Source organism: Diceros bicornis, chromosome 2 (genome assembly GCF_020826845.1).
Source record: "Diceros bicornis minor isolate mBicDic1 chromosome 2, mDicBic1.mat.cur, whole genome shotgun sequence".
Taxonomy (NCBI): domain Eukaryota; kingdom Metazoa; phylum Chordata; class Mammalia; order Perissodactyla; family Rhinocerotidae; genus Diceros; species Diceros bicornis.
In genome coordinates this window covers 54,247,413-54,267,160 of record NC_080741.1, presented here as the reverse complement: position 1 = coordinate 54,267,160, position 19,748 = coordinate 54,247,413, and the positions used below count along the sequence as shown (strand labels likewise).

The 19,748-nt window shown below is 47.2% G+C and overlaps 1 protein-coding gene across 6 annotated transcripts in view; it reads right to left on the bottom strand.

The window, feature by feature from the left end:
- Positions 1–19,748, bottom strand: part of CACNA1D (calcium voltage-gated channel subunit alpha1 D) — a 310,124-nt gene that overhangs the window by 22,841 nt on the left and 267,535 nt on the right. For 5 of the 6 annotated variants that reach the window (XM_058561224.1, XM_058561213.1, XM_058561252.1 and 2 more), the window contains 10 exons: positions 19,208–19,252; positions 18,668–18,796; positions 16,217–16,282; positions 14,517–14,608; positions 13,170–13,329; positions 12,460–12,587; positions 12,231–12,327; positions 9,725–9,827; positions 8,223–8,324; positions 3,415–3,545 (listed from right to left, as the gene is read on the bottom strand). In XM_058561224.1, the coding sequence (XP_058417207.1) occupies positions 3,415–3,545; positions 8,223–8,324; positions 9,725–9,827; positions 12,231–12,327; positions 12,460–12,587; positions 13,170–13,329; positions 14,517–14,608; positions 16,217–16,282; positions 18,668–18,796; positions 19,208–19,252 (1,053 nt within the window). The remainder of the gene's footprint in view (positions 1–3,414; positions 3,546–8,222; positions 8,325–9,724; positions 9,828–12,230; positions 12,328–12,459; positions 12,588–13,169; positions 13,330–14,516; positions 14,609–16,216; positions 16,283–18,667; positions 18,797–19,207; positions 19,253–19,748) is intronic. The other variant, XM_058561234.1, reaches the window with a different exon arrangement.

Here is a 19,748-nt window from a genome sequence, read left to right as displayed (position 1 = left end):
TTTTTTTTTTTTTTCCATGAGATACTGGACTAATTCATGTCTGTATCTTGCGTGGACGTCCTCATCTGGAAGGTCTGATGGGCATTACTCTTTGCTGTGAAGGGCACTGAGAGTGCTCGTGGCTGCAGAGCTGTGTTCCTTTATTTACTGGCTCCTCGTGGAACCTTGCAGGTCACTTGGATGCAGCAACAATGATGAAGAGCAAATGCTGAGTCAAACTAAAGTGAAATGGCATGTAGGGGATGAGTGAGGGAAAAAAAAAAGAGGCCTGATGCAGCTTCTCCGATTCCCTCTGTAGAGGGCTGGAGAGAAAGCTGGCTTTTATGAGAAGATGGATGGATAGATGGAAACTGCACACTCATTCAGACCACATAGGCCAGAGGACACCAGGTGCCGAGCTCCTACCCACTCACGGATCTAGGAGCTCCTCAAGCCATTTCCCTTCATGTAGAAGGGGACACTGCAGTTGGTCTGAACAGAGGGAGACCAGATGGAGCCCACAGGGTTGAAAACCAGAGTGCATCTGTGTGCCCTTGAAAACCATTCCACGGGAAGGGCAGAGGATGTGGACCAGTTCTGATCCTGTTCAGACAGACTGCACGCTACGCAGCACAAGCACGCACATGCCTATGTCTTGACTTCTGCGCTCACACCATGATGCCCACACTCCACTTTCCATGAGCAATCGGTCTGCCAGCCATGTGGCACCTGTGGCATGAGGAGGAGCAACTTATCCCACTTCTCAACAGGCCATGTCCACTTTCAGGGCTTCCCTGAGGATCCATGGACTTGTCTTCGTGACGCTGTTGGTACATTTCTCCCGCTGCAATTCAACCCCATTTCCCTAATTGCTACATTGTCACGTTAATATTTCATCATGGGGAAAGAAAGGGCCTCCTCATGCTAATTAAATGTAGAGTGACAAATCTCATTTACAGCCATTTCTAGAGCAGAGGAAGCCAAAAAATGTAATGAGAATTATCCTTTAAGGAAACAAAAATTTTCTATTTTTAATGTTTGCTTCAGATTCAAATGCATTTTCAGAATTTATCTGTCAAGATTATGAACACAATTTTCTAGGCTGTGTACTCAACATAAATTATAGACATAGCCTCAACTCCCAATGGAACCATGTGAAAATATGCTGATATTATCATCTAACTGGAAATGTTTGAATTTCACCAAGGAAATAAAACTCTTTCTATAAACAACAAAATTAAAAATGTTTAGGAGGAAAAAACTCTCAACATTATTGTAACACAATGTAATAGAGTCTTTTAACCTGTGACTTATAAATGTAGCTTTAGCATCATTTGAATCTTCAAAACCGAGTGAAGCCCATCCATGATATATGGTAATTACTTACTAATTAATTACCTAGCCATGTGTTGTTTTTCAGGTTTCAAACATCAAAACACTATACCCAGCCACCAGAGCAAGCACTGAAGCCATCTAATTGGGAAGTCTTGGGGATTCACAAAAGGTATAACTCTGTATCCGGGTCGTCATCATACATGTCTTCCACAGAAAACAGAAGGGTCTCATAGCATAGAGCTAACATGGTTACTGTAAATTACAACATAGCCATCCATGAAAGAGTATGTTTGCCCCTCCAGAAAAATCATCAAGTTCCAGTGACCCACCACCTAGAATCTGAGAACAGCAAGCAGTTCCCTACAAGTAGAAGGCACCACGGCACTCTGAAATCCAGCCAGCCTATCATCCAGGCCCAGAGCTACTTCAGGGAAGAGCCTTCAGAAACACGTTAATCACTCCCTTTCCTTGCACCCATCTTGGCCATACTGCCCTCAAGAATGTAGGGCCCAGCGACCTGTTCAAATCCGCAAACACGTCTTTTCAGTTTGCTTCGTCTCTCTAAGGCATCTTGTGAACTGTGATCAGGAGAAGGGCTGTCACTTTTACCAACTGGATGTGCCAGAGGTGAAAGAGCTTTACTCACAAATTCCACAACTGGAGACAGCAATTAGCTATTTGACTGAGCCTGTGATTCACTGAGCTACCTTAAGGAGATGTGATCAGACAAAGAAAGATCAGAAATTGTCTTCCGTCAGATTCAACACCATCCTTCCCCCCGCCCTGCTGCTGTCTGAGCAGAGCAGAGGTTTCACCATGAATCAGCAGGTCACTGTCACACAAGGTCATCTACTAACCCGCCATATGCATACGCACCCCACACTCCTCCATTCATTCATTGCCATTCATGTTCATATTCTCTCTCTCAGCGAGACCACAGACAAGCCTTCGCTGTGGTAGTTACCATCACTTTGAACACAAAACAATGTCAGGCATTTTTCCCAGAAAAAAAATGAAGGACTACTCCACATTGAACCTTACCAATACCTACAAGGCCCAATTTAAGACACGTGGTGATAACAGGGATATAAAAGTAATTTTAGAGTAAATAAATTAAAAAGGACAAAATTCCCTATCTTATTCATGAAGGACTTAAAGCATTCCAGGTAGCAGAGTTGCCAGGGCTTTTGATTAATTTGGACAGTTGTTTCTGACAGCTTGCCAACCTCTGTAGTTTCCTTTGTCCTGTTCTTACCATCTTTTTCTTGTTCCCCCTTCACCCTGCTTTCTCCATTACCAGCACTCACAGACTTCCTAGGTCCTTTTCCTGCAGGTCTCCACTGTGATTCCCTTGCCCACACCACCTCCCCACCCGCCACCTGCTTCCTTCCCATCAGAGCTTTGGGCTTACCTATGATTCTCTATCCTCAAATGTATGGACCCTAGTTGGAACCAGAGGTTCCTGAAAGCCACATCCACACTCTAGGAGCCTGGGGTGGGGCCAGGGCTGGCGTAGGGGTAGGGACCAGAGGCTGGCCTGGGTGTGAGAGAGCAGCATTTTCACAGCAAGCCTCAAGGCCATCAGGAGACAACGCACAGAGAGACAGACACATTGCACATACACGCACACACACACACTAGGAGGTGATGGATGTTACTGAAATGGACCGAAAACCAACAAGCAGTGGGGTAAGAAACAAACAGAAACAAAACAAAGCACTTGCGTTCAGATGGAAAGCTGTTTCTGGGCAGCTAGGGCCCGAGCCCAGGGCTGGGGGAGGGTGGGGGCCTGCTTGGAGGACACTGCCTTTGGAGAAGCCTGGAGGAGACAGCGTGCTAGGGCAGGTGTGCCTCTGCCGCTGTCCAGGGGCCCAGCCCCGGGGCCGCAGGGAATGCGGGGCACAAGAAAGAAAGCCAGGAGAGGGAGGCACTTACCTCATGGCCCAGAAATGGCTAGTCCACATTTTGGGGAGTGTGCAGTATCTCAGTTAAACAAAATCCTTGTGGTACTGCTCAACCATGAATAGTCAGCTCTCTAGTGTTTCAAATAAGCTTGCAAAATCGTTAGTGAAAAGAGAAAAAAACAAAACAACAATTCACCTGTAGGGCAATGGTGGTGTTCTTCGCAGGGTACTTTCCCACCAGTCCTTGTTCTTTCCGTTTCTTGAATTTCCTAAAGTAGTCCTGTATCAGGAAAGTGGCATAGAACTTCCCCACGGTTACCTCATCATCTAAACGGAGAGACCAGACAGAGCTCTCCCGAATCAGCACGTTTGCACCAAGAGCCTAAACCCTGGCTGCTGGCTGGGGGCAGGGAGGGTGGGACGGTGCAGGAGGCACTGAGCTCTGGGCTTACAACACAGGAGACTAGGTCTAGCAAAAAGCGAGGTTTTGCAAAGCAGTTAAGGCTCAAAATTAGAGTCAGTAAGTGAACTGATACTCAAAATTGCAGAAAATAATATATTTGTCATGAGTTTAACAGAGCAGCGTATTAGTAACACTATGAAGTGCTGTCTTGGTTATTTACTTAAAACAAAAAGTACAAAACAAAAAAAGGCTTCACGGGTCATATTTTCACCCCTGTGCATAGGGATTTGCATGTGTAATTACCATGAACACGAACGGCAATTAACCATCCAAATCCCAATGCCTTGAGATAAAGATAGAGACCTCAGAAAGGCGACAGACAAGCTCAGAAGAAGAGGAAGGTTCAGAAAGGTGACTGCAAACCCAGATTTTCACGTGCTCCCCTGGTTCTCTGCCAGTAGCCTCCACGGACTGTTTCTTGGTTTGTATTCAGAACTGCTTGCTTTCGGCACTGCAAGCGACAGCTCCAACTAAGCTCAAAGTGGAGCTGACTTCTTTCTGCTTTGTTCAGAAGCAACCCCAACAGTATCACTGGGGAACTGGAACTCTGCTGGGCATTTTAAAAGTGATGCATGAGGCAGAATAGGGGCTCTAGCCATCTTGTGGTAAACCACCTTGGCAGTGGAAGTGAGGCCCAGGGGTCTCCACAAGCCCTACTCTCCCAGGGGTGCTCGCCACCAGATCTGCAGTGTGCCAAGGGCTCCTGGGAGGAAAGCTTAAGGCCCCTTTAGCAGCACACCCACGTGGGGCCGTGCTGGGGCTGGGGGCTCTTGGCCATGACTTGCAGAGGCTGGGAGGAGGAACGGCTGCTGACCCTCAGGCTTTAGCACAGCTAAACTTTTGGCCAGGTTGCCCTTGCAAGAGTTACATGTGATCTGGGGCAAGGGGTTCAACCCTTCTGGGCTTGTGTTCTCCTGTGTAAACAGGGCTGTGCCTTTTAGAGGAGCTGTGAGATGTACAGAGAAGAGGCATAAAGCACTCAGCCCTCTGCTTCGTGGTCCTAAGCACCAGGCAGGGGCTGGATGACTGTGAGCCCTCAGAGTCACTGTTACTTTATACAATCTGCCCACAGTGGCATCCACTGAAAGCGACTGTAGAGCATGACAGGTTAGGGACACTGGGAGCCACTGTATTCACTAACACACCCTGGGGGGGGTTCATTTAGTGCCCACTGGGAGGTGTCCCCATCTGGACACCACTGGGCTCCTCTCCAAACTTCCTTGTCAGAAGCCCCTACGAGAGAAGATGCCTTAGGGTGCTCGGCCTCAAGAAGTATGTTACATTCCTTCTAAACCCAAGCTGGGCAAGTCCTAGGGTGGTGTAGGAGCCACCAAAGTGAACCTATGGCTTTGCGTAGCATGTGAAACCATGGTCCCTCATTAGTCTCAGTCTAGTCTAAACTGTCCAACAATGCTCTGTCCGTAGGTGAGGGGTGAATGGAGACTGCTCAGGTCCTGGCATTTCACCCTGCTCTGCTCTCGGGCCACTCCCCATTTGCCCAGGGTACATGTGGAACACCAGTTCCAGCTACCCTACTACTAGGCATTATAGGTGCCAGGCCCCGGCCAGAGGAGCTCCATGTGGGTCTGATGGCCTCTTCACAACAGCTCTGAGATGGTGGACCTGCTCATCCCCTCCCACAGGTGGAGAGAGGTTAAATGACTTGCCCCAGGCCAGTCGAGTTGGGATGTGAGCCCCCTGAGCCTGACTGAGACTGGGCCCAGGAAGAGTTCTTAAGAACAGGAAAAGTCCAAGCTATAGCAGGATAGAAAAGGAAGGAAGAGAAGGAAGGAACGAGATGAGGCCATTTGAGCTCAGGACTGGAGAGAAAGAGATGAGGCCAGCTCTATGCGTTCTTCAGGGAAAAGGAGCCAAAGATCCAGGTCAAGGAGCCAAGGCCCAAAGACAAGGAGAGCCTCTGGGAGAAGAGGGACTTCTAAAGTGAGGCGGAAGACCCATGAAATGGCAGGAGAAGACTGGAGAGTAGAGGTGAGGACACGAGCGAGATTCAGAGATGGGAAACGAGACAGCTCAGCCCTCATGACAGAGAGTGCGGACAGGCTGTTCCCGCAGCCAAAAGCCCTTGTACCACTGAGACTCAGAAGGAAAGGTCCCAACTCGTATCCCATGGCTCATTCCTGAGTATCACGCCTCATTATCAAGCTCACGATGACCTGGGGGGCACCTCACATCACACTGGTGCCAGCAAAGCCTCCTAAGACGGGCACCTACTCTGTTCTGTCACCCGGGGCTCCCTAAGCACCTGACATCGGCCAGTCCAGGCACTGGGAGCAGCTGGCCTGGCTCAGTCTGCTGCTCTCTGACCAGGTTACAGTACGAGGCACATCGAGCCCCTCAGCCTCGGGGAGCTGCCCATCTGCTGGCCCAGAGGGCTGTATAAATATTTCTGTTTTCTAAGGGTGTCATGATGTGGGCAAGGCTGAGAACCACTGGTCTACTAGAAGGTAAAAGAGGAAAAACAAAGAAACAAATGGTGAATACAGACACTTGAGTAACCCTGCCCAGCAACTCAATCAGGGTCTGTTCACTGAAGCCTGGAAGTCACTGTCTTTTGAACTCCTTCAGTGGCAACAGCACTTATTTGAGATTCAGCCTGGATAAGCACTACCCTGGGCACAGAAACAAGGACACGGAACTTCTGGAGCATTCTTTCTCCTACTAAGGGCCCCTTTCCTCCTTCTCGGGTTTCCCAGTGCCTCTTGTGCCATTTTGGAACAGATTAACGCTTGTCATCCTAAACCCCAATCCATTTTAAGAAATACAGAGGAAAAGCCAGTGCCGTATTGGGCCAAGAAAGCAGAAGAATATTTAGCCTTTATTAGAAGTCTGGTAGAGCTAAAAGTTGATCAGTTTTTCAAAGGAACAGAGCTCAGATGGTGGGCCAAATTCTGGACGTTTTTTCTAGTACAATGAAAAGAAATGAAGTTTCACAGTAATGCGAATGACACTGTCCAAGTGAGTCTCGCCAGGATGGGCACTGACGTGTGAGAGAGACTAGTTTGTAACGAAGGGGGCATTTCAAGAGAGACGTGGGGTGGAGCGGGGAGGCGCAGGGCTCCGGACCATGGGAGGAAGGTTTACTCAGGCCGCTATTCTGAAGCATGCATCTGTATTTCAAGAAACATCGTCGGGGAATATAGTTGGCAAGAGATAACTCTGATTCCATGCCACCACCCTAAAACAGAATTGCTTCAGAATATTCTTAAAGACTGAGAGTTGAAAGGAAGGGAGGCTGCAGAAAAAGCTCAAGCACATTGTTACAACAATTTACAAAAGCAATTGATCTAAGCCATGCGAGCACCTGGGTGCGCAGCTAAAAAGAAAAGAACGAAGACCAGAGAGTTGTTTTAAACGTGCAGTATCAGTTCTCCTGCAGAGAGCCAGGCTTCTCTAGGTGGGAGTTTTGGTTTTTTTGTTCTTCTGGGGGTTTTTTGTTTGTTTTTGGGTTGTTTTTTGCTTTCCCTTTATTATTTATTTGTGGGTCGTCTTCCCCATCTTTGAGCCGGTGGCCAGGTCAGCTCTGGGTGGCTCCCTCCAGCGACAAAAGCTCGTACTGCTTCTCGCTTCACGCTGAGGAGCAGAGCTGGCCAGCATGCTGCTCTCTCTGGCCCCCAAGAGCCAGAGATTGTCACCTTTCCAGAGGGAGAGGCGGTGGCTATCATCCTGCCCCGGGGTTCCAGAGTCGGCTTCCAGACCTGAGCCAGACCAATCTCGAAAGCTGCAGGGGCAGAGATACTCTAGAAGTTTGGTTGGTTACAAAAAACACCAAAGGCTTATAATGTGCCCAGGGCCGGGGATGGCTGGAAGGCTGGTGTGGGGGCACTAAGTGAACGGATCCTGCACCTTTAAAATGTGAAAATAAAACAGTCCAAATACAACCACCTCAACCTCTAAGTCCATGTGTACTTAAATGAAAATGGAAAAACAGTATATATATTATATATATATGTAGTATATATATATAAATCTGAAAAAAGTTTAGTCAGTTATTTTATGATAAATAACAAAAGGAAATAAGCATGCCTGTTAGTTCTGTCTCTTCTCGAAATTCTAATTAAGGGGACATTTTTGGTAATTATGGTAGTAAATTCAGTCTTGGCAAGAACATTTCAAAAATATCATTTTCTAAAAGCTATTTTTTGTGAGAGGTTTTCAACACTATGTTGAAGGATAAACGGAAACTAATTTTAAATATTTCATTTTGGACAAAAAAAATCCAGGCTTTTCACTTTGAGACAGCAAGCTAGTCCTCTAACATTAATTCCCCCACCAACAAGGAAACCCCTGCTCCAGCCATCTGGATCTTGGTTTCCTTCCCACTGAAGCCTCTCCTTTGTCTGGAATGGTCTTCTGATCACCCAAATAATTACAGCTATGGCTGGAGGGCCTTCTTTAGCTGTTGGCCTTAATGCTCTAGCTGATACAGACAACATTCTGCAAACACTCCGGGCTTGCTGGAGATGCTGTCACTGAAACCAATGGGTTGGCCAAGAACTACTTAAGAAATAGATGACACTGACCACCAGCTGGAGGGACGACTTGGTCAAGTAGTTTCATGCTGGTTTTCTTCCAGATTTTCTTTATCACAGCTCGGAGTTCTTCATTAGCTTGCTCCAGGTTCCCTGAATTCGAAAAGCAAGAGGGGAAAACAAGCCTTGCTTCTTCACCCAGCAAAACCTCACCGTTCTCACTACAGCTGCTTCCCTCCCAGCCTGAGCTGGATTAGAGATGGCCCCAGGATGGGTTTCCCCTCCCCCCAGGCTCTCCCCAGTTAGGGGCATGCACCTTTCCTATATTCAGCAAATAGTTATCAAGCCTTCCAATGGGCAGTCACTCTACTGTGGGGACAACCGTGTTTTATTCTGGAATTTAAGGCCCATCTCAATCTGCTCCTGTCCTACCCCCCCACAGCCAAGACCTACTCCTTTCCCACGGCTCCCAGCTTAGAATGCCTTCTACTCCTTCGCTGGCTGTTCCAAATCCTGCCTTCATCCTTGATGATCCAGACTAAATTTCACCCAAATAAGACTTTTTCAATTTCTACTTGCATATACCCGTCAGTACCACATAATCTTGATCTTTTATTATATGAGCTAATGTTTGTCTCCTCAACTAACATGTCAGTATATAAAACCATCCTGCCTTCTGCATCCCTCATTGCTGCTGGCCAGGGGCCAGGGAGAGATGAACACATTGCACAGAGTACATGTTAGCTTGAAGAGGCTGGCTTTGCTGGATAGATTCACCCTGAACTCTGGGGCTGCAAGAAAACAGCTGTCCATCGACTCCTCACATGTCCCTTGCTGGCCCCTCTTTCCTCTCCTCCACCAAGTGCGTCAAAGAGTTGGCTCCCTCACAGTCTCCACTTCCTCACCTCTTGGTCACTCCTCGACCCACTGCAGTCTGCTTTCCATCCCACCTCTACAGTCGCCACTGAGCCAACTCCAATGGCCACGCTCCAGGGCTTGTCCTACCAGGGCTGAGCGTGGCCATGAAGACCACTCTGGTTTGCTCTCAGCTGGGAAGATGCTGGTGCTAATAGTATTTCCCAAGTGCCGATGACGTGCTAGCACTACAGATGGGCTCCCGCAGACATCACCTCCTCTCATCCTCAGGACTTCCCCTGACGTAGGTGTATTTATTTCCTCTTAATAGAGGAAAAAACTACTGCTCAGAACAGCAAAATCCCTCACCGCAGGTCACGCCATCAGTAAGGAACAGCTGGATGACCTCATCTGTGATGGTTCTGCCTCTGCCCTGATCTCCCACCTGTTCCTCCTGCTCTGCAGTCAGCAGTGGCATGAGTCACCTCAAAACTTTCTGGGACAAAGGGAAGCATTAAGGAAGGAAAGAAGGAATGAGGGAGGCAGGGACAGCCAGCTGGCCCTCGTTCTCATTACACTCATCATCTCCTCCCCCACGGCCTCGCCTTGACAAGAAAAGGCCCAGATGGGAGGATGCAAGGTGGGGATGGCATCGCCTTCCTCTTCTACCACCTGTGCTGCTTCCAGGGAACGCTCACCTTCAGTCTTGATTTTAAGAGCCGTTCGAACCAAAGCAAAGAGGGTTGCATTAAACATGACTGTCCCATCACTGTTGAGAGGCATGTTCATGGCAACGAGTCTCTGTAAACAGAAAGAAAAGTTTCTTAATAGGATGTGAATGACTGATGACAGCTGTATCCCTTCCCAATGTTTATTCTGTTTATCCCTCATCTCTTTCCCTCAATTCAATACAACAGCCATTTGGGGAGCACCTACCATCTGCAGGGCTCTGAGATGACAAAGATTAAAGCTTTAGTCATGAAATGCAAATGCTGGCACTCAGATGGTGTGTTTTATTTTGTTACCCTTAATTGTTGAATCAACGCACTGTTCCCGCATTCTTCTCTCTTTCTCATTAACCAGCTCTCTCTGTGTCTTGGGGTCAGCTCTCCATCCTGGGCACATCCTTAAGGCTGTTGTAAGGGTAAAATGATGTGCCAGATACAACAAGCCAGGCTCAGGGCTTGGGATTTAGGTCCTCAACCCAGAGGGTCCATGATCATTCCTAACACAGGGAGTGTCCTTCAAGGACCCTGCCCTGGTGAGACCACTGTGTAGTGTTTTGTACAAGTCCATGTGCTTTCTCCGAGTGTTTGGTCGTTCAGACTAGGATCCCCACTTCCTGCTTCTCTTCTCTCTCTCCTGGTCCCTCTAACACCAGCACTGAGAGTTGGAGAGGACTTGGGTTAGTGACACCCTCTCTGGGCCCCATTTACCTCACCTGTAAATGCAGATGACATGCCCACACCAAAGGGGCTGCCCATGGATTAAAGGAGATCATAGACACGAAGATTTCAGCCTGGTGCCTGGCACACGGTGGGTGCTAAAGAAGTAGTACTTGTCATTGTTAATAGTTTCAAATTTCTTAATTTTGGCTGACAAGGTGTCCCAAGAAAAATATTTTAGAAACTTTTTCTCCTCCCTATTAATGAATTGGAATCTTGTGTTCACATGACTCATCCTATCTAAATTCCTAGTCCTATTGCCAATCATCCCCATTTCCAAAACCAGCAGAGGCAGCCAGGATAGCCTGGACACTCATTTGCTTTTCCTGGCAAGTTCCTGAGTCCATAAAATGGACCACTTGATACCTTAAGGACACTCAGATCCTTTACATAAAAGGGTCTGGAAATGCGAACCCAAGACGACAGCAATGAGCTAGAACCTATCCTGCTTTTAGATAGCAGAAAGGAGGCTGGTACTGGAAAATTTAGGGAAAAAAGTCAATTTCTGCAGCTTATTCTCTGTACCCACATCCAGAGTCCAGGCTGAAGAGAAGCAAGGACCCAAAGGATTTGCCAATGGGGCTTTCTGAACTTGCAGGGCAGGAAACGAGGAGCTTGGCTCAGAAGAGTTCTTTGAAAGCCCGAAATACATTGCAGACTCCACTCTTACCTTGGGTTCTGTCTAGAGCTGGCCCAGGACCCTGGAGAGGTAAAACCCCTGACCACAGAATCCCCCAGGATCTGTGAGGGGAGGGGGCCAGTTGTTGGGCAGATTGGCTGGATTTCTATAGGGTAGAGTTTCAACAGGCAAATCTTGCATTTCTCCTTTAAAAAGGGGAATCCTTTGAGGTTGCAACAACTGACACAACGTGGGTCACTGTGAGCTCTATGGAAGGAAAATAAATCTCAAGTATGGCTCACAGAGAGCATGGTCTGATGTGAAATCTATGGAAGCCGGGTAGGAGATCTGGATCCATCCCTGAGAGGCCGGATGCACGTCTCACCAGGAAAGAAGCCCATGCCCAGTGGTTACCACAGAGCTCTGGCAGCAGAGGGGCCACGTGATCCATACATCACCACATCCACCATCACAAAAGCTATGAAATGTCCAGGTCACCAAATTTCCTCCATTCACCTTCCTAAGTAGATCTCTATGCCATCCCCTCCTCTCTATCCCCACTTTCCTGCCCTCACTCTGGCCCTTGTTACTTCACACTTAGACAACTACAGCAGCTCTCCTGGGGGCTCTCCCGTCTCCACTTTACTTCTCATTGCCAAAGAGTCAACTTTCTAAAATGGAAGTCTACTCATGCTTCTTCCACGGGACTCAGCATGGCATAGAAGGCTTCTCACAGCTACACTCAGCTTGTGCCTGTGCCCTTCTGCCACTTTCTCTTCTGTTCTAGCCACATCAATGACTCCCCATCCTCCTGCTTCTGCATCTGGACTCTCTGTGCTCCCTTTCTGCAATGACTGTCCTGCTCTGACAAACTCCTACTTCTCTCCTTCTGGACCTGATGCAAACGTCACCTTCCCCCCATCCACCCAATGACAAATTACATAATTCCCTTCCTATTCTTATGTTGGCTGACAGGCTGTCCTAAGAGTTACACATCTGAGAGCTCCTAAAGGACAGGAACCACATATTATTCATCTCTGCAGCCCCAGCGCCTGACAGAGTGTCACTTAGTAAGTGTTGTTGAATGAAGCAGGGAGCCCCTGCAAGAGAGGCTGTCAGACACACAACCAGGACACTTACCTTACAAGCTACTCTGTGTGGGCACAATTTCCCAAACCCCAGGGGAGGCTGGATGCGTCGGAGCAGAGTGACCACATCAAGGTGCTTGATCCTCCCCCTGGAGACAAAGTACGACATGAGGTCCAGGTCAGTTGGCCTGAGCTTTGAGTCCATCCCACTCTCCATGAAAACCACAGCCAACATTCCAGAAACAGCCCACACAAACCAGATGGAATCCTTTTCAACCTACTTTGCCTCAGGGTCATATTCTGACCATATTCTTTTGAATTCGTCTAAATGGTGAGGCCCCAGAATAGACCAGTCCCGGGTCAGATAATCAAAATTATCCATGATGACAGCCACAAACAGATTGATGATCTGAAAAAGCAAATCAGAAGGAGCGGGCTTCAGCTGTAATGGGATGGATTGGGTTAGATCCTAGTAAGTACTTCCTAATTATAAGGGTCATGAAACTTTCAAACCCATTTCTCCAAGAGAGGCTGTAAAAACATTCCTTCTAGAGCATGTTTGAGAAAAAGGCAGGCTTCTAGTTTTCCAAAATGGCCTTGGTGTAGTCCCAGGGGAAGAGAGGGGATGTATTATCTAGCCTTCTGAAGTACACTGCAGTTTTATAACTTCATTGTCACCAAATAACTCACAGCCTTAAGTCACTGCTACGTGTGGTGGCTTTGAAATTTTTATACAGGAATCAAGCAGCCTAAGAAACTGGGGTGGTGACTTCCCGAAGCTGATTAGTAAGCACTAAATCCCTGCTCACAACAAAGGCGGTAGTAACACTCGCCTAATTAAGCAAAAACCTCCCACTGCCAAGTAGAGGGTACAGTGCTCATCAACATAAAATACCCCATAGCGATTTGACGGGGCAACATCATTGGTCTGCATCCCAACTGCTACACAAACATCTGTCAATCGAGAGGAGGAGCTATTCTGATCACTTACCAGAAATGCGCAGAGCATGTAAAAACTGATGAAATAAACAATGGCAAAGTTGCTCCCACACGTATATTCCTCCCCGGGGTTGTAATCCGACTCTGGGTCGCAGAGCTTTCCCGGGAGGCAGGCCAGCATAATTTCCTGCCAGGCCTCACCTGTCGCACACCTTTTTTAGATTAAGCAAGGAAAGGGCTTTAGTAGGGGAAGGAGGGATTTGAGGCTTAGACTTTTAAGGAATTTTAAGAAAAAATATTTCTTTTTTTTTTTTTTTTTGTGAGGAAGACTAGCACTGAGCTAACATCTGTTGCCAATCCTCCTCTTTTTGCTGAGGAAGATTGGCCCTGGGCTAACATCCGTGCCCCTCTTCCTCTACTTTATATGTGGGACACCTGCCACAGCATGGCTTGATGAGCAGTACACATATAATCCCTAGGTCCATGCCTGGGATTGGAACCTGCGAACCCCAGGCTGCCGAAGCGGAGCAAGAGAACTTAACCGCTACACCACCAGGCCGGCTCCAAGAAAAAATATTTTTAATTAGAGCAAAACCTAATTTGGGGAAAAGCCAGTCTGAATTAGTAAAAATCTGAAATCCTTGCTTATTTTCAAATGCAACTTATCTCAGTAAGTGGAGGCCCTGCTACAACTCCCTTTGATTTATAACAATCACTTGACACAGGTACATCAATTCTTTTCTATAAATGGATGTTTGTTTTTGTGTCTTCTCTACTTTAAACACTTACATTATAATTTTTAATGATTATTAATCATTTTTTAATGACCTCACATCTGACAACTTCATTGGTTTCCTGTTCAATTTTGTTGAAAGCAAAGAACTGGAAACTACCTAACTTGCGAATGACTTGGTATCTAGTCACTAGAGTCATTAGAAATTACTTGTATGATTTCTAGAAAGTTCTCTCACTTTGAGGTACCTTGTTTACAAAGTTAATTAACTGGGGTAAATCCCACAAAATTTGAATTGCACATCTTAGGATGTTCTCCGTTGGCTGTGCAAAAGGCCTCTACATTCCTGTTAAATGTCCATGTTTCCGGTTGTGTTTAAGTACATGCTCCCATGCATAAGCATATGTCCTATAACTCTCCAGGTGGTCTTCATAGACCTACTAACTCCCAAATGGATAAATCTTAAGCCAGTCACAATGTGAACAACCACAGCAGTTTCAACAGTCCAGCAAAATTCCTCTGTGACTGAAATGCTAGGGTCTCTGTTTAAGAATACAAACCAACACAACTGGGATCAACCGGGAAAGGCCACACTGCTTTAACAACAGGTGTCCTCTGTCACTCTGGAGCCCAGAGCTAGAGACAGGACGAGCCAGACTCAGTTACCTGAAGAGCAGCAGCACCGCCTGGGGAAAGGTCTGGAAATTGTTGTTCCTGTTGATCTGGTTGTTATCTCTCATGGCAACTTTCCCAAACATCTAAGTAGAGAATTATTAGGAAAAAAAGAATAGATTTTGTCATACAAAGACAACCCCATATGTGAATTTAGAACTAATTCAAGTTTGATTGGCACTTCATTCATTCAACAAACATGTGCTGGGCGCGACCGTGTGCCGGGCACTGTGCTAACCACTGGGAACACCGTGAAGTCAGGCACATTCTCACCTCAAGGAGTTCCTACCCTGGGGAGGACACAAAGGTGACTAGACAGGCTGCCCCTCCTGATAAGAGCTGGGAGGGTCCAGCCAGCCAGGGAAGCACAGAACAGGCTCACATATCTGAGGCTGGAGGCTTGGGCCAGGGAAGGCCTCTGGGAGAATGACATTTAGGTCCAGAACTGAAGGGTAAGTAGAAGCCTACCAGATGACAAGGAGGGTGAAGAGTGTTCCAGGCAGAGAGAGCACCGCCTGCAGAGGAGCAGAGGCGCCATGCACAGGTGCGCCAGGAAATGAAAAGATTGAGTGTGCACAGAGAGATAAAGGTCAGGCTGCAGACAAGCGTGGGGGCCCGTGGGTGGGAGCTTGTGGGCTTTACCTTAAGGGCCAGAGGAAGTCAGTAAATACTGTACTTGTGGGGATTATAGAAGCAGACTGACATTTTAGAAGACTTACGCCTGGCCAAGCCTCTCCAGAGGACCCATGGTGGTATGTGCAACGTGGTTTACGGTTCCCTGAGACTACTCTTGTTTTGTATGAGAACATCGTGTCACACAAGACCCTTCGGGGCACACAGCAGCACATGCTGCTGAATTACAGGGGCTCATGTGTGCTGACTCTTTGTTCATAACTCCTGAGAAGATTCCTAGTAACTTGCAAGTGCTTCTAGGCTTCACAATAAGAAAATAAGCACAACCATTTCCCCGCGCTGGAATACTCCACCACTGTCACTCACAGCCCTCCCTTATCTGAAAGACGGCATCTGAACCAGCGGAGCATGTGGCGGAGAGGCCAACCAGGAGGTCCAGCGCCACACGCTGCTTGCCACCTCCCTTTCCTCCTGGAGGCTCTGCCCCCTACTTACCCACTTAATGTTAGGGCTTAGCTGTTAATGAAGCCCACTCCCTTTCCCCACCCCAAGAGGAGCTGGGTAGTATCCTGCAGCCCCTCAGCCAGGGTCACAGAAAGGTCTGGTTTCATGCTTCTTCCTAAGGGGTGCTACTGAGGCAAGATAATAGTTCCAGTTCAGCCCTCACCACAGCATCTGGAAATAGTTTGTTTCAAGTGAGAATCTCACTTGGTTACAAGAACCATTTCCTGATTCCTAAAATCAGCTATGTGTTTTCTCAATCAGTTGACTCTCCCAAGACTCAGATTGGAGATGAGGGGTACCACTAACTCCAGCTTTCTGTGGCATATTCCAACCTCTCCTTGCTTTTCTCAGCCTGGCCCTCTCTGGCACAGGCTCTTTCCTGTGGAACTCTCCTACAGAGCCACAGCTTTCTCATCTCCATCTCTCTTCAGCAGCCAAGGCATTTCGCTGAAAAATCATGACCTTGTCTTTCCATTCCACCTGGCCAAGGTACATCTTGCCACAGATTTGGGGCTACCCAGCAGAGGGGACCCTGGGAAAAGGTGGCTGGAGCTTACCTGCATGCCGATAACTGCATAGATGAAGAACAACATGGCTATGAGAAGGGCGACATATGGGAGCGCCTGGAACAGAGGAAGCACGTGGCTCAGTGCAGGCCTCTTGCCCCTGTGACTGCTCAGGCACAGACTGAAGACCCACGTGGGGCCACATGCTTTTCTTTTCCGTGTTATATTGAAAGGACATCAACAGTGAGGAAGGACTTTTTAAACCCCAGCCCAGCACCATGACCTCAGTCCTGAGTATACCAGCCACATGCACACCTAGTGTTATGAAGCTGCAGGCAGGATGTGCTTTCCACAGTCATTAACGGTGTATCCTAACCCTAAATAGTGTCAAGGCAGACACATCACTCTCATAATAATGTTTAAATTCATCACTGGATCTCTGTTGAAATTATCACAATTGATCAAACCATTCCAGAACATGGACGTTTAGATTGCTTCCACTTTCTTTTGTGGGCATGTTTGGGGTGGGGGCGAGGGGCTATTGTAGATCATGTTGCAAAGGAACGCCTTTATGCAAAATCACCTTGTGTCTGCTGAAGTATTTCCTTAGGGTGAAGTCTTAGGAGTGGAATTACTGGGTCAGAGGGGAAGAACCACTTTCTGGCTGTTGCTGTAGAAAGCAAGACACCTTTCTTAAAATGCACACTTTCTGAAAGGACCACAGAGTTGGGGGTTGAGCTAGGGAAGAAAACAAGCTAGCTGGGTGGTTGCCAAGCCTGGGCTCTCCTTAGGAATGTTAAATACAAGTAGATGGATCGGGTTAGACTCCTGGTCCTTTAACCAATGTTTCTCAACTGCTTTTCTACCTCATCACACGTGACAGAGATGTCCATGTGTATGGCACACCTCCACGGAGTGCCCAGACTGTTAAACTAATGCCAAGCACATATGCTTAAAGCATCCACTTTCTCTCCTATCCAAGAAAGGTCATCAGAAAGCCAGTGGCTAAAAAACTTTCCGACGTGTACCAGCTCTGGATCTGTGACTACCAGCCTGGTCTGGTGCAGTAGCACCATCCTGACAGCTGGACTCGTTAACAGAGTCCCACAGGGTTCGTTTCAGGCTTTCCTCACCATACCTATATACATTTTCTTCCTAGATTACCAAATATTTAGGGATTTTGTTGGTACTGTTTCTCAGTTTTCATGAACCACTACTCTGTGACATGAATTTATCTATAGTGAGCAAATCTTAAAAAAAAAAAAAGTTTAATAATTTCTTTAAAAGTGAGCAAGAATGACATTATTGCACGAATTCATTCTATTTTTATAGCAGTTCAATCAGAAACTTTGGTATTTTATATTAATAACAACTGTCTAGGATTTCATTTCTTACCAAGACCATAGCTCACCTGTCTGAGTCCCCCCGCTTCGCCCGGCTTCTCTCACAGCTGCATTCCCGTTCCTCCTACAACCTCATTTTCCCCAATAGGACTTGTGATTTTCCTTCATTGAGTTTTTGGATCTACCTCCTTCCCCAGATGCGATCCCTTCTCCTCTTTATGTGTTAAAATCCTTCCCACCGCAGAAAAATGCTTCCTGGGATGCTGACACTGGTTCCCTCAGAGACGGAGGGCGGCAGTGTGAACTTTTTCTTTATACATCTGTGGATAGCTTCATTTGTTAATGGGAATATTTATGACTTTTGAATTAAAAATAGTCAAATAATAAAGAAACAAAGATTCATGATTCACTTTCTGATGTTTGTGCGTATCTACAAATTCCCTATGTGGGTGCACCTTTTAACAAGAATCTGTACCCTTCTATAACCCAATGGATTTAGTGCAGAAGACTAGACTATCTGGGTAGGGTCCTGGAAGGTACAGGAGAAGCCAGATTCTGTTCAAGAATAGATGAGAAACAGGCTGCACCAGCCTGGAGAATCATAGATGACAAATGAGATTTGGCTTATGCCTAAATGTCCTCAACTCTGTAATCCTTTCAGGCAATGGATAACCTGGAGATGGTGATGGTGTGCTGGCTTAGGCGAAGTGGTCTCTGATTCGTATCTAGATTAGTTGACAGACAGGACTGTTGCAGCCTTACGAAGATAAGCCATCCTAGCAAGAGGCTGTTAGGCTTCCAGGGATCTGCTGGGACCCTCACTCTCAAACATCACCATTCACCACTGGGGATCCGGGGGAGGACTGAGGAGCTTGGAGGCTCCTCATCTCTATCAGTGTTGGAAATGTTGCAGATCTCTCAGCTGCTGGTCCTTACTGCTTTCTTTTTTGTTTCCTGTAAGCAAGTAATCCTATCTGATTTACCCAAGTAATGCTGGTTCCGGGTCTCTCCAGCATTCCATATTTTCATGTTCTCACGTGACTTAGGTGGTCACAGTAGTCACGCAGAAGGGAGTCTGGATCCTCCACGACAAGGGACAATCACTGACTTACATACGATCTTCAAAGACAAATAGAGAAGCCCTTGGCATGGCTCTTACCTGAAAGGACTTAATAAAAGTCCACAGCAATGTCCGGATGCCTTCCCCCCTGCTGAGAAGCTTCACCAATCGCATCACTCGGAAAAGACGGAAAAAGGTGATGGAGATTCTATTGCTCTCTTCAGAGTTCTGAAGGGTTATCATGGAGAGGTCAAACCCAATGGAAAGTAGAACATGCAACACTTTCAGAAAAACAGCAACAGATGCAAACAAAGGTGACAGAGGTAAGAATTGAAGATGTGTTTCTAGGGCCTTTTCACCTTAAAAAGCATGATATGAAAGGAAAAGTTACATGCTAACAACACAGGGCTTGGAAAACTGCGTCCACACAGCACATGCATGTCCACGTGGTCTGGTGTGTTAAGAGGAGAACGCTGGGCTGGTCAAGAGAACTGGACACTAATGACGAATGCAAACCACTGCAGACACCGTTCTGGAAGGACAATCATGGAGAATACAGAAAAACTAGTGGAAAACTCAACATGGTCAAATAAACTCAAGGAAAAGGCCCAGCCCCTGGGGACTAGTCACTGATCTTACCCCTGGAGTAGCAGTTGGGACAGGGACATTTTCACTTTCAGTTGGCTTTAAGAAATCAAAGATTGAAAATGCATTAATGAACTGGGAATAAAGCAGTGGTTCAGGAGGACATACCCTCCCCCTTTCGAAAAATTTGTGGTTAATGTCCTAGGACCACACGCCTGCTCCCTCCCTGAGAAAAAGCCAGGGGCACTGCTTGGAACTGGACTTGAGGTTGGGGAGCCATTGACACAGGCGCCGACATGTTACTTTCTAATGCACAGCCCAGGACATGCTGCTCCAAGGCTGATAGACATCCAATAAAAGGTAATGCTGCAAGACCTCAGTGTCCCTAAAAACAGAAATGCAGAGAGGGACTCTGCTTCTCATGGGGAGATTGCTTAGGCAGGACTGTGGGTCTCAGCAGCAGGCCACTCCTAACTCTGAGGAACAGAAGGACTCTATCATATGAGGCAGAATCGGGGCACCTGCTGCAGCCCACAGACCTCCTGGACCACAGTCTGTTCTGGGGTCGCATGCCTGGGCAGGATGTGTCTGATGA